Source organism: Pygoscelis adeliae, unplaced genomic scaffold (genome assembly GCF_000699105.1).
Source record: "Pygoscelis adeliae isolate BGI_AS28 unplaced genomic scaffold, ASM69910v1 Scaffold65, whole genome shotgun sequence".
In the NCBI taxonomy this organism is placed as follows: domain Eukaryota; kingdom Metazoa; phylum Chordata; class Aves; order Sphenisciformes; family Spheniscidae; genus Pygoscelis; species Pygoscelis adeliae.
In genome coordinates, this window is record NW_008824864.1 from 535,786 (window position 1) to 548,032 (window position 12,247).

At 39.7% G+C, this 12,247-nt stretch overlaps 1 protein-coding gene across 1 annotated transcript; it reads right to left on the reverse strand.

The window, feature by feature from the left end:
- Window positions 1-438: 438 nt before the first annotated feature.
- On the reverse strand, window positions 439-11,447 carry LOC103917247 (chromosome unknown open reading frame, human C12orf5). Its single transcript, XM_009324361.1, has 6 exons — window positions 11,389-11,447; window positions 10,448-10,485; window positions 8,664-8,785; window positions 4,951-5,028; window positions 2,350-2,460; window positions 439-1,918 (listed from the first exon to the last, which is right to left on the reverse strand). Exons 1-6 carry the CDS (start codon window positions 11,445-11,447, stop codon window positions 1,460-1,462), a joined length of 867 nt encoding a protein of 288 aa, XP_009322636.1. The 3' UTR covers window positions 439-1,459.
- Between the last annotated feature and the right edge of the window lie 800 nt (window positions 11,448-12,247).

A 12,247-nucleotide genomic window follows, 5' to 3' on the forward strand; every position in this document is an offset into this window, starting at 1 on the left:
TTAAATAATTCTGTTGCTGTTTTTTAGTAAGGCCACAGTCAAGTATAGCTACCCACCTCTCCAGGGAAACAATAGCAACCTCTTTTTCCTCCTCAAAATTCAAGTCGCTGCCTCAAGGCAAAGAAGCCAAGTAGTTTGAAGTACACAGGACAGCATATTTTTAAAAATTACAAAAAATTAAAACTTCAGTCAAACAGTTAATTTAGTACAGTTGCAAGCAATTTAAGTATGTCCTTAACGTTTTAACATCAGTGGTTCTTCCAGGTAAAAGTCAAGATAGCACTGATCCATCAGCCCTAAAAAGGGCTCTTTTTCACAGTAAAAGACCAGCCTGGGGTTTTTCAGAAAAGAAAATGGAAGTTTTATGATCTGAGCAAAGCTTCATAGAGTAATATTAACAAAGATTTTTACCCCAAAAGAAATACAGATGAAATGGAGTTCTCTTCAGGAGCCTTTAATTTTTATTTTTTTTTTTAAACAGGCTTAAAATATGCAAATGAAGAAAAAGTATGTGGATATTATAAATAACATAAGTCAGATGAGCTTACACAGTAACACTACAAACACCCCAGTGGGGAAAGAATGCAGTACTAACAGCAACTATAAGCAATCATCAAGCAATCAAACTTGCCCAATTCTAGGCAAAAATATTCATCCGTCGAGTGTATGACGGCAATTGACAACAGAATTCTAGTTGGGTACAACTCACCCTATTGAGAAGGTTCCTTTTAAGAAGAGAGACCGTTACTTCAACTATGTGCATATGAGGTTCCTCATCCTGCTTACAGTTAAAAATAAATACTTTGTTTGTGTACAGTGCTCTTCAACAGCGGTCTCAACAACACTAACAATTTCTTACAAAACACTCCTGCGAGGTAGGTATATCATCCCCATTTTACAGATGGAAAAGAGATTTGCCCAGAGTCTCACAGCTATTTAGTATCAGAGCCAGGAACATGTCCCCTGACTCTGTACCAAACCTTTTCCACTAGGCAACGCTCCTTTTTAGGTTATACTATTGCATTCAAAAAAGTTATTTTAAGACAACATATATGTTTAATATTACAATATAGCATTTTGTAGTAAAACAAGAATACAGTATAGCTCATCTTTGAGGCACCATTCCTCTCCCCTCCCCAACTCTTTCACCTGGAGATAACCAAAATAATTATGGACTAATCAAAAGAAGTTTTTAAAAATACGCACTCTAGGAGCAGACACGCAAGTGACTGAAGTATGTTTCTGTTCATAAAGAACATTTGTGTTACTCCTCTAGTGCCAACTTATATCGCACGCTAGGACCATGCAAATTGTGTTATTTTAAGATGGTAAGCAGTTGCATGTCTTCAATTTTGCAGTTTAGTGTCAATAACTCCAGTCAATCTCAGTAATTACTACAGATACCTTTCGCAAGCTTAGTATAATGGTAATCTAAAACCACTTACCCCTACAAAGACTCTTAAAACACTTTTGGAGCTACACATTCAGCTCCCACATCCACTAAGTGAGAGTCTTGATTAAGACAAACACATGTGATTTCAGGTTTTAACAAATTTCCATTTTCAAGTTTTATAACGAAGTGACTAACTCCTGTATTGGGACTGACAGAAGACAACTGAGACTTTGTTAAATTTGTTGGTAAAGTACAGTTGAGATACGAAACAAAATAACCAATCCAGTTCCTCATGTAGGCTCCATGACTCACCACTAATATATTGGCATCTAATATTTTAGAAGCTCCACCGTTACCAGAGCTAAATTCTGCTTCACTGCAGTGGTTTGTCCAAGGGAAAACTAACTGTTCTTCAGATGTTCCTGAGCTTCTGCTTGCTGCACCATGCATGTCTTGCTCTTTCTGTTCCAATTCAACAGCTAGCCGACAGAGAAACTCAAAAAAATCCCTTGCACGTTCTCTTACCTAAAGAGAAAGGTCAGAAGAGTACATTGTGAAGAATGCAAGAGGCTTCGGCTTTCAGAAATCTGAGATATAACTACTTCAGTTAAAAGATAAACATTTATCACAGACAAGTCTCAGAAATCAATGATAAGTTACTGAATGCTGTAAAAACTCCTCTGTCCTCCAAAGCCAAGGTTGAGAGTAATTGCCATCATCCTTCTGCAAACGAGAGTTTCATGAGGAGTCAGTCTCAGAATCAGTATTTTAGTTCTAAAGAGATTCCCTACTTGGCAGCCACTGCAATCACGTCAGGTAGTGTTTTTAGCTTGGAAAGTAACTACCTTTGGTTGGGCTAACCTCTCAATAAGATGTCCCTAAGTATGCAATAGCTCCATCTGCACTGATGAAACGGCCTAGAAACTAGAGCACAAATAAATAAATAAATACCATACTTCATCCAGTGTTTCCCCTCCAGAAGGCGTGAATGAAGGACATTGCTCTCCAGCAGCCTTTGCCATAGCCTTGAGGTCAGTCAAAGGCCTTCCTTCTGCAACACCATATTTCTGTAAGAGGCAAGTTACAAAGAGCGGGTTTAGCAAGATACATCAAGTCTCCAGTACCGCTTCCAACGCGAACATCTCTTAACAGCTTTGTTTTCTTGGATTCTCAAGTGTAACGTGCAGGCTTAACTACCTTTTTCATTTTATTCCAATACTGGGGGAGGAGGTATCTTTATATCTGCCACTTAAGTTAAAGTAGATATATATGCTGGGTAGAGAAATACATTAAGAGCAGCATCTCATTTAAAGTACTAAAATCCAAAACACTACCTTCAGCCTGATCTTTGCCTTGAGATTTTTTCCTACATTCTTGACACTCATTCTGAGCATACAAAATCCAAGTGCCTTTCTAACTGAGGTTACATTGCAAACACCTCTGTATGTAGCTGTTCACGTGAGGCTAAACTTCATTTACTTTTCGTTTGCAGAAAGACTACAGAGAATTATTTTTCACAAGTAAGAAACAAATATCTTCTCTACAAACCTCTGAAATCTCCACAACAGAGGAGTCCATTTTAAAATCAGAATTTTTGAAAAAGACAAAGATTTAAAAAAAAAAACAAAAACACCAAACCAAAATACACCCCAAGTACTCTACCTATTAAAAATAAACAATAAGGCATCCCCCCACTTTTTCAGGACATACATTACTGCTGTGGACAGTGTTTTCAGAAAACAATAAAGGCAAAAGAGATCTTAAAAACATATGCTAATAGACTCAGAGAACATGCAATTAACTATCTTCAATGACATGCTTATTCCTGCGACCTCCAAATACAAGGCCCATATGAGAAACAGTAGTAAGAACCCATATATACCAGCTGGTTATTTTGGATCACTAGAAGTCCCATCATAAAACGTAGTATTTACCATCTGTAATGTATCTTACAAGATAGATATACTTGGATGTGCATTACCATTTTTGACCTTGAGATCTTTCCAAGGCACATCTCTAACAATGGTAAACCAGATTAATACTTCACTACTACTAACATGAAAAATATATTCTAGTGGAAAGCTTTGGTCTTTCCTTGGAACGCCCAAAGACAGAGAAACCGCTGCAGTTATGATGAGTATTTTGAGAAAGTAAGAACTGATGCTATACTGTCAAAAGGCTCAGTTACACACATTCCGGAAATCTAGATGTTGATGACTAGGATGCAGACACATACTCATTACTGAGGCTTTTTTGACTTCTATGTCACTATCCACTTGCTGTGGATATGCAATTAGATGCCATAATAATTAATTTATTACAGCCTTCAGAATTTAAATGTACTGAAACACATTTACTTCAGCCTCTTGATCCCTTTCTCTAAAGCAAAATATTGGCAGTTTAAGAACACGGAGAGAGACATGAAGAAGTAAGTGCTCTGAAGCTGCTGAAAATGAAATCCTAATCTTAAAAGATTTTTCCAGACTTCTCTCATGAAAGCAAGGCATGAGAGAATAAAACTTTCTTAATAGGGTCAATGACATATGTTCTTTCAAAGGACTTTGCTTCTTTTCAGGCAATTCAAACTTAATTCCAGCTATCCAGAGTAGTGACTTACAACCTGTGGCCTGCAGACACTGTATTGGCATTTCTATACATCCATACAAACACTATGAAAGGGGAAAAAAAAAGCGTAACAGAGACTTAAGATTATTCTTTCCAAAATTCTGTACCACAAACTGTAGTATTTTCAAAAACATCAGGTGGTAAAGCAACTAAAGAAGTTTGGGAGGCATTTAACTCGCTGATTTCAGGGGAAGAACTGGCATGTCTGACAGAAAAAGAAGATCCAAATAGGAAATGCTACAACCATGTTCTGCTCCTTAAACGCTTATTTGCCTGCTGGCAATATGCCAACCCACTTTTGGTTTTGTAGCATTTCCTTCTTTAAAATTCAGCTGACACTCTCAGCGTAGCATCTGAAGGGTGATTCATATTAGCAGAAACAGGCAGCATCTGAGTTTATTCCGATCAAGACATACTTAAAAACAGACGGGAGGTACAATTATGCCTGTTATCAGGCAGAGAGACTAATCAGGAAAGCAGATTGTTCCACGGACAGCAGAAAGCTTTCCAGTAGTCTTTGTGGAAATGAAAAGGTATAAACAGCTAAAAAGCCAACATCGGTTGTGCCATCAGGATAGAGAAGGCAAGCAGAGGGAATATCTTTAACACTTTACATATGGGGTTAGAAAACAGAGCTAAGCTTTTTATTACATTTAAGATATTGCCTCTACATGTAAATCTTACCTTAGTTAAATCATTAAAGCATCACAGTTACAGCACTAATCACTAAATTTCGGCTTTGCGTCACAATTCTGCGAACGTTTTATAGTACCTGATGTGAAGAGTTCAGTTTTCAATGATTAAAAACACATCAAATAGTGCTCTCCACTGTTAAATCTTACCATTTAATAAGCCAAGATATCCATCAGCAGTAAGTTACATTTTCAAGTTGTTCAACGTTCAATATTAAAACAAACTCTTTTGGCACTCACTCTCTCTCGAAGTCTTGCATCATACTTGATTTCCAAATCTTTGCAAAACTTATTTTTTCCTAGAATTGTGGCAGCAGTCTAAAAAGTGAACATACAGTCACATCAATCAGCTGTTTTCTTATGGGATAGCTAGACCATCTTACACCACCACAGCCAATGTGAATCACATTATTAGTACCCAACAACACAAACAAACAAGATAAAAAGTTTTTCAGCTAGTAGTGTCTGTCAGAATTGGATATATGGCCTGTGTCAGGCCATAGCAGAAAAGCTGCAATCTTCCGAAAGTTCTTTCACAATTCAGAGTCCAGAACAGTTGAAGACACTTAGCACCCATGAAAGGCAGGCAGCAGAACACATGGTGGCAGCAGGATTTACTGGGATAAAAGCCACATCTTCTCTTGAGTATACTGCCACTCACAAAGCAATCATGCCGACATGTTCTTTACATGTAGTACATGGGTCAGACTCACAAGCAGTACGTTCCTAAAAACTGATCAGTTAATCCAACCGCGAAAAACATAGCATCTAACAAATGAAATTACTTTCTGGCAAGTGGCTACTTAATGCATCTCAGAAATCAAACATTCTTGAAGCATTTAAGAGGCAGGAGGGTGTTTGCTGGCAACAGACTGAAGTGTCAGCCTCGATGTTACGAGGGAGAAATGCACTGGATGATACACTTGGGGAAAAAAAAATAATCTAGCCTATTGTGTTCACCTGCCTTTTGACAGCACGGCGAAGAGACAGAGAAAAACCCAAAGGCCTTAGTTTGCTTTTAACAAACAGTCTGGATGTCTTGAGTTTTGTGCTACATATCTTTTTTTCTTCCAAGGAAGCGTATGATTTTGGGGGTGCAGGGAGGGCAAGACAACTGATCAAGAGGAAATTCGGATACCGCTTTGGAAAAAGTATTGCCTAATACAGGCTCTAGCGTGTTGGATATTATACACGGGTCGGGCTGCCACAGCCAATAATGGGAACTAAAGGGCAGCTAACCTGCTCCTGTTCTTATATGCAACAAAGTGTGAAGGCTCTACTGGATTCGCATACAGTTTTGACTGGTAACATCAGCTGGAAGTCTTGTGCAAATGTCCACATCCAGTCGAACTGACATTCAAAGAACTCATTTTTAAAAGGCTCCTTGGATTCTGGCAAATAATAAGCAGCCTTGTTGTACTAACAAGATTTTATGACCTGTTTAATGTATTGCTTACGAAAGGCTTTATGTTGCAACTTTACATTTCTGTCACAGAACAGTATCACAATTCAGATGGGGTTGAATCAACTTCCCTGTATATATGAATAGCATAGTTAATTATATGATTATATCCTGAAATTTCTCCAGGACTGAGATCTCATTCAGCATGCAGAATAGACAACATTCACCTACTGAGCACTAATTCATACTCTGAACTCTAAATATTAAACATGAAGCCTCATTTACTGTGCTGAAACCAAAATCTGCTCCGAAGAAGAGATTAACTTCCTCACATCTTTCCTGCACTATCCACCACTAGAATACCAGCATGCTTCAGAAACATTCCTGAATCTTCACAATACCACAGTGAGAGAAGGGACATTAGCCCCAGTTTACACATGGAAAAGACCCAAAGATTTTCTCTCGTCCTTCTCAGGACCCAGCCTGTCCCAGTCCTGAAACTACCTTCACTGCTGCAGAGTTCTTGTCTCAACGGCATGAGCATCTCACAGAAGGCCCCATCTTCCCCTGCAGACTTTGGGGGATTATGTGTTATGCTCTCTTAAGCTTACAAGTCTTAGAGTTATGCCCTGTTCACACCACATCCCAGTCTGTCCAACTAGTCTTTTTTTATTTTCACATTGCAGGTCTGCCTGCTCTCTTCTACGCTGCTAAGTTATGGAGCTAGTCTTTGACCCTCCCTCCTCGGCTTATTCTCTCAAACAGGCTTCCCTGCAAAGTCTCTCTCCGCATTTCCTATACCTGCTCACTTTGCATCTCTTGGAGCTCTCAGAATTCCTGCCCAGCTAGTACAACTCTCTTTGCACACATCCCTGTTTTCTCCCATCCTGCTGAGGCTTGAACGTTCAGCTGTCAGCCACGGGCAGTAGCCAGAGGACCATGTACCACTCATGGTTCCGGTAACCAGTACACACCCTGACTACAGCTGATGCAGGAGACATTGCAAGGAAAACTAAACTTTACCACTAACAGTTTCTTTAAAAAACATTTTTTCCTCTTTTGCAAGGGAACTTGTACATTCCTCTCATACTTGAGCTATGAAGTGACAGCGTAGTAGTGACAGCGTAGTAAACGACACTTCTTCATAGATTTGCAGCTGCCAAAAAGGGGAGTTCCAAGCAAATGGAAACTGCAGCTTTACACATCTTTGGAAAAGCTTCCACAAAGTCTGGATAGCTTGTCAAACAAATGGCAAAACACATTTCCGTTATGCAAAGGACAGATTCAGGTCTGTCTTCTACATTATGAGAGTGCAAATGCTTCTCATGGAAAAGGCTATCTCTAATATAAGGAAAAAAATTACCAACCTCGCTCTCAAGCAGCCGAGCTTTCAAAAACAATTCTCCTAAGGCAGGCACATAGCACAGTCTTATGAACGTTATAAAGCACTATTAATATTTTTAAATATAATCACTGCCATTCACACACTTAAAGGAAGTGACTTGTCAGGCAGTTATTATGCATCTTAAAAATATCTAATTATTGCACTCCTCCCTCCCTGTCTCTCTAGTTTGTTTTCTGCCTAAGTTGTGCTGCTATAGCAGTTTATGGGACTGTGCTGCAGAAGAGATGAGCAATGTTGATGATGTACATTTTAAGAAAAAAAAGGGGATTTATGCTAGATTTTGTTGATCTGGTTTACAGCAAGGTTTCAGACTTTTGTAGCAGGACAACAGAGCAAAAAGCGAGCAACCAGCAGGGCTATCAAGAATCGCTTAGTAGTTTCAATCACGTGAAGCCCACGTCTCCTGAAACCACAGCATCAGTAACAGAAAAGGGAATTAAGGATAGGGCTTCCACAGGAGACATGACCTTCCTAGAATAGCTGATCTATGCCTCTATCTCTAACAGTTCTGTTTCCCTAACTTTTTGAGTATTCCATAATCTTGCACACAAAATCACATGTAATCCCACTCAGTAATTAACATTTCTTCCTCTTTAATTAACCTATTAAAATAGTGCATCAGGGTGAGAGGTGTGCTATTACGTTCCTGCCTAACAGCAACCTCTGCACATTTAACGATCCTTGTACTGCCTTTACAGCAAAACTTGATCTTGCCTATACTGGTCTGCATTCCTCAGTAAAACACAGCACACGGCCGCAATGCATAACACAGTACAACAGTATCACAGCCAATTTGTTTTGCTTCTTCAAAGAAAAACTGACTTCAGTCTGTGTTTTCTCTAAGTCCCGATTACTCCTTTAGCAAGAACCTATGCACACATAAAAGAACGGCAAATCCATAAGAACAACACTGCATGACATCCTGCAAAGCAAGCTGGCCTTCATCGCTTCCTAACTGAGCTGTTCCCATTGAAATTTCCTTACTCAGAGGCCTTCTTGAATGCTACACAACTCAAACTGCAGTTCTAAGTCCATCAAAATAGCTTTTGGCTCTCCGTCACTGTATTATTTTTGCATCATCAATAGCAAATAAATGCCAAATTCTGAAGCTAGTATTTACATTCAGTTGCCTCACGAAGCACTTGCCTGCTTTGCTCGAAGGAGGTCACTTGAAAAGACATGAGTAAACTTCACATTACTGAGAAATAAACCAGCAGCATCCGCTTGTCTGAAACCAGTTGCAGAGAGCGGCTCATCCACTCCTTGACCTACAAAATAAAAACCCATCAACATTAAGACATGGAAATTTTAGATCATTTGGCAGCTGAGCAAGCATGGCAGCAATAAAGAACCTGCACCTGCTCAGTCATATTAAAACGCTTCTCCTTCAGGAAAGCCAACCATTAGTAAAAGCCACTGTTCCTCTGGTCTTCCATAAACTCAGTCACACAAACTGTATGAAAAAAGGGAGTACAGGCTAGGAAGACAGAAGGATCATTATCGATGATATTTATATTAATGTATACATATGACAAATTTAAACATAAAACAGAGGCCTACATTTTCTAAACGTGAGTAGTCATTTCAAGTCACTTGTCCTTTTTAGAATGGTCACTGGTAGGCTTCCTGCAAGAGGAATCTTACAACTGAAACTGAAACTCTAGAAACAGGTTTGTTGATTGTAAATAAGAAAAAGGACAATACAGTTGAGATAGTGATGTTGATACTAAAATACATATATGGAAAAAACACACACATCAGGAGAGTCAAGTCCTGACAAATACAAAATGCCGGCTCCTCCCCATTCCCTAACGTTGACAATGCCCTGAAGAAATGAGGCAACAAGAAGGCATTCTGTGTAATGAGGAAAACAGCACACGCTCTTTGCCAAAGACACAGTTTCACAAGAATTTTACAGTTGATGTAAACACAATCTGCTGTGGTGTCTTCCTCTCCCCTACTCCACCTCGCACATTGACGCTAATGCTCATGCAGCTGTATAGCAAGCATGTTGATGGAACAAACCTAGCAGAAAAGCAGCAACCCTTCCAAAAATTGTTTTCAGCCAGAGTAGTCTGTGAAACTAGCTGGTCACAGACCTCTAGGGCAGCGTTGAGAGAACCAGCACTTTGGTAATCCAACTTGAACGAAAAAGGTGTGCTCCTGTCACAGCTCAGAGTCTGTAGGAGAACCAAGAACTGTGGCAGAGGGGTAAACCTGTAACAAATTGCTATGCCCACACTTGTATCACCTATTTTACTTTTGCAGGAAGTCAAAGCAGAGTGTGTGCAATTCTTATCAGATCCAGAACAACGACAAAAACAATTTTCACCAAGCAAATGCACCATCATTTATATGCTTCCAGTAGCAAAAGACAGGACACCAGAAGTCCAGAATTTGAGTTGCCTTCTTAAGACAATAGCCTCCATTACAACACGACCTTTATCCATCCTTCTGCAGCTCCTTACCAACTCCGTTGGACAAATGTGCACCTGGCTGGTTCTTCACCAGAGCTGCAGCTCTCACTTCTCCTCTGAGCCCCAGAAGCCAGTTTCCCAGGCTTCATACTACTGAGATTTAACACAGTGCTATGGGACATTCTGGCATCCTTAGTAACAGGTGCTGCTATTGCTTTATTTGATTACAGGTAACTTCCCACACCCCCTTTAGAAAAGGAACTATTCTAACACTCCTGTTGATACCAGAAATGCATCACTATTTGTTGATATTCTGTGGAGACCAACTTAGAATCTTCATAGTTCTGTAAAGCTATCAAGCTAACATCCTGGCTTACAAATAAAGTCTCTTAATCTTACAATATTATTCCATAATAATACTTAACATTTCAGCAGTTGGTTACAGGATTTCACATTTTGCAGGGAAGAATAATTTTCCATCTCTAACAAGTTAGCAGAATAACTGATACTAACCTTGCAGTATCTTGTCTTTGTTGTATCTTGTTTCTCCACTGAAAGAGATTATAAACAAAAAAAATTAACGCTCAATAATTTTACTGAATGTTCAAAAACATTATTATATTAGATACCAACAGGAGACAGCAGAGTCTGAATATGAAAAATGAGATACAGTACAGCACAACCTCTTTTTGAAAAGACGTATCTGAAGACTTTATAATAAAAAAAAAAAAAAAATTCCAGTAGTCAACCCCGATTATGCCGTCAGTATTTACTAAGACAAACTTACCTGGGTTAAAAGGAACAGAAGCAATTTCTTAAATTCATCATAAATGCAGCATTATTCATCTATTACAATAATACCTCTACGCTGGAGAGAGGGAAGATGCAGGAAGACTCTGGAGTCCTGTTATGAAAAGCATGTGCTAGCCAACTGGACCTCTGTGCTTTAAAGGGAAGCCAATTCAAGAGCTTATCAAAGACCGCAGCAGAGCATGCTGCACACCTTGAAGTAACACAGCATTAAGAAGCCAGAGCTGTAGAAAAACTACTAGAATGAACATCACCTTCTTCCAAGAATTAGAATATTCTACCTTGAAAACCATAAATGACGGTATTTCAAGAGAAGAGTCACTAAAACCACGTGCAGATTTATTCAGGAGGAAGAATCTAACAACTAAACTTGACATGAACAAAGTTAAGCATGCTGACTTTGTTGAGACTCTTCACCTGACTGAAATGTCATATGCTTAAGTTTTTTGCAGTACTAAGGCCAAGTGTGCTGCTTGGTTTTTATAGAGAAAGCAATCAACGCTGCCATGCGGAAGTTCTCAAGGTGAGCCCCAAAAAGGTAACTGATCACAGAATGCCAGTACTTTTAAGAGAAAACACTGTATTTTAGTGCACTTTGAACTCTTTCCTGCACAGGGGGCAGCAATTTAATTCTTCGGGCTCACCGCATGTCCTGACAGCTACTTCCAGCCTCCTGAGGAAAATGCAGCAGGCCGGAGTCCATCCTGCCGGTCATCAGTTGGGGTGCAGGTGGGGGAAAAGCAGAACGTGCGGTTTTCCAAGTAGCACTAAGATAGCACAGCATATGCAAGCACAGTGTGATGGATGAACTCCCACCCATTTGCTGGTGAATTAACCGGGATCTTTCCGAAGTGTCTGCAAGAGTCCCACCAGAAGATTGCAAGTTCAACAAATTGTTTCAGGCTCTCATGTTTTCTAGCTGATGTAAAAGTTAAGCTGCAACTACAGCACCAAGGCAGCAGATCCAGGTCTTTAAGGGAAGTCAAGAGTAACTCGACAGGAGGAAAATCAGAAGGAGAAAAAAGAAAGAAGTCATTGCTCCAGTTGCACTGATCAAGTATTAAACTGGATTATGCTAAAGGGGCAAAAAAGTTTAGCTTTCATAAAAATTAAACAGTTAACTACTGTCAACTGCAGGAAGCTGGATCTACTTAGTCTAGTTAACAACAAATCTTTGCCAATATCCACTGCAGCTTGAAAGAAAAACTCACCTTAACAATTTTAACTAAGTCACAAACGCCAGTTCTTTAACATTTCACAGTAGAGATGTTAGGCTACCATTCCTAAACGAGCTCTCTGCCCCACCAGAGAGCTTCTGGCAGGAGAAAGGTGTTAGGAACAGCCACCCCAGAGTTCACAAACAGCGCTTACTGACGTTATGTGTGCAACCGCACTTCCGTCAACACCGAACTACACCGGTATGGCTCGACTTATCTGGTCAACTGAAGTATACCGGAACAGGCTCACGTACCCAGCCGGACCTAGTACCACCAGAGGCAGCCG

Coding starts and splice junctions, on each gene's coding strand:
- LOC103917247 (XM_009324361.1), bottom strand. CDS start 11,447: ATGGACTCCGGCCTGCTGCATTTTCCTCAGGAGGCTGGAAGTAGCTGT. Junction 8,786..10,447: donor CAAAGACAAGATACTGCAAG/GTTAGTATCAGT, acceptor TTTATTTTGTAG/GTCAAGGAGTGGATGAGCCG. Junction 1,919..2,349: donor GAGGGGAAACACTGGATGAA/GTATGGTATTTA, acceptor CTTTCTCTTTAG/GTAAGAGAACGTGCAAGGGA.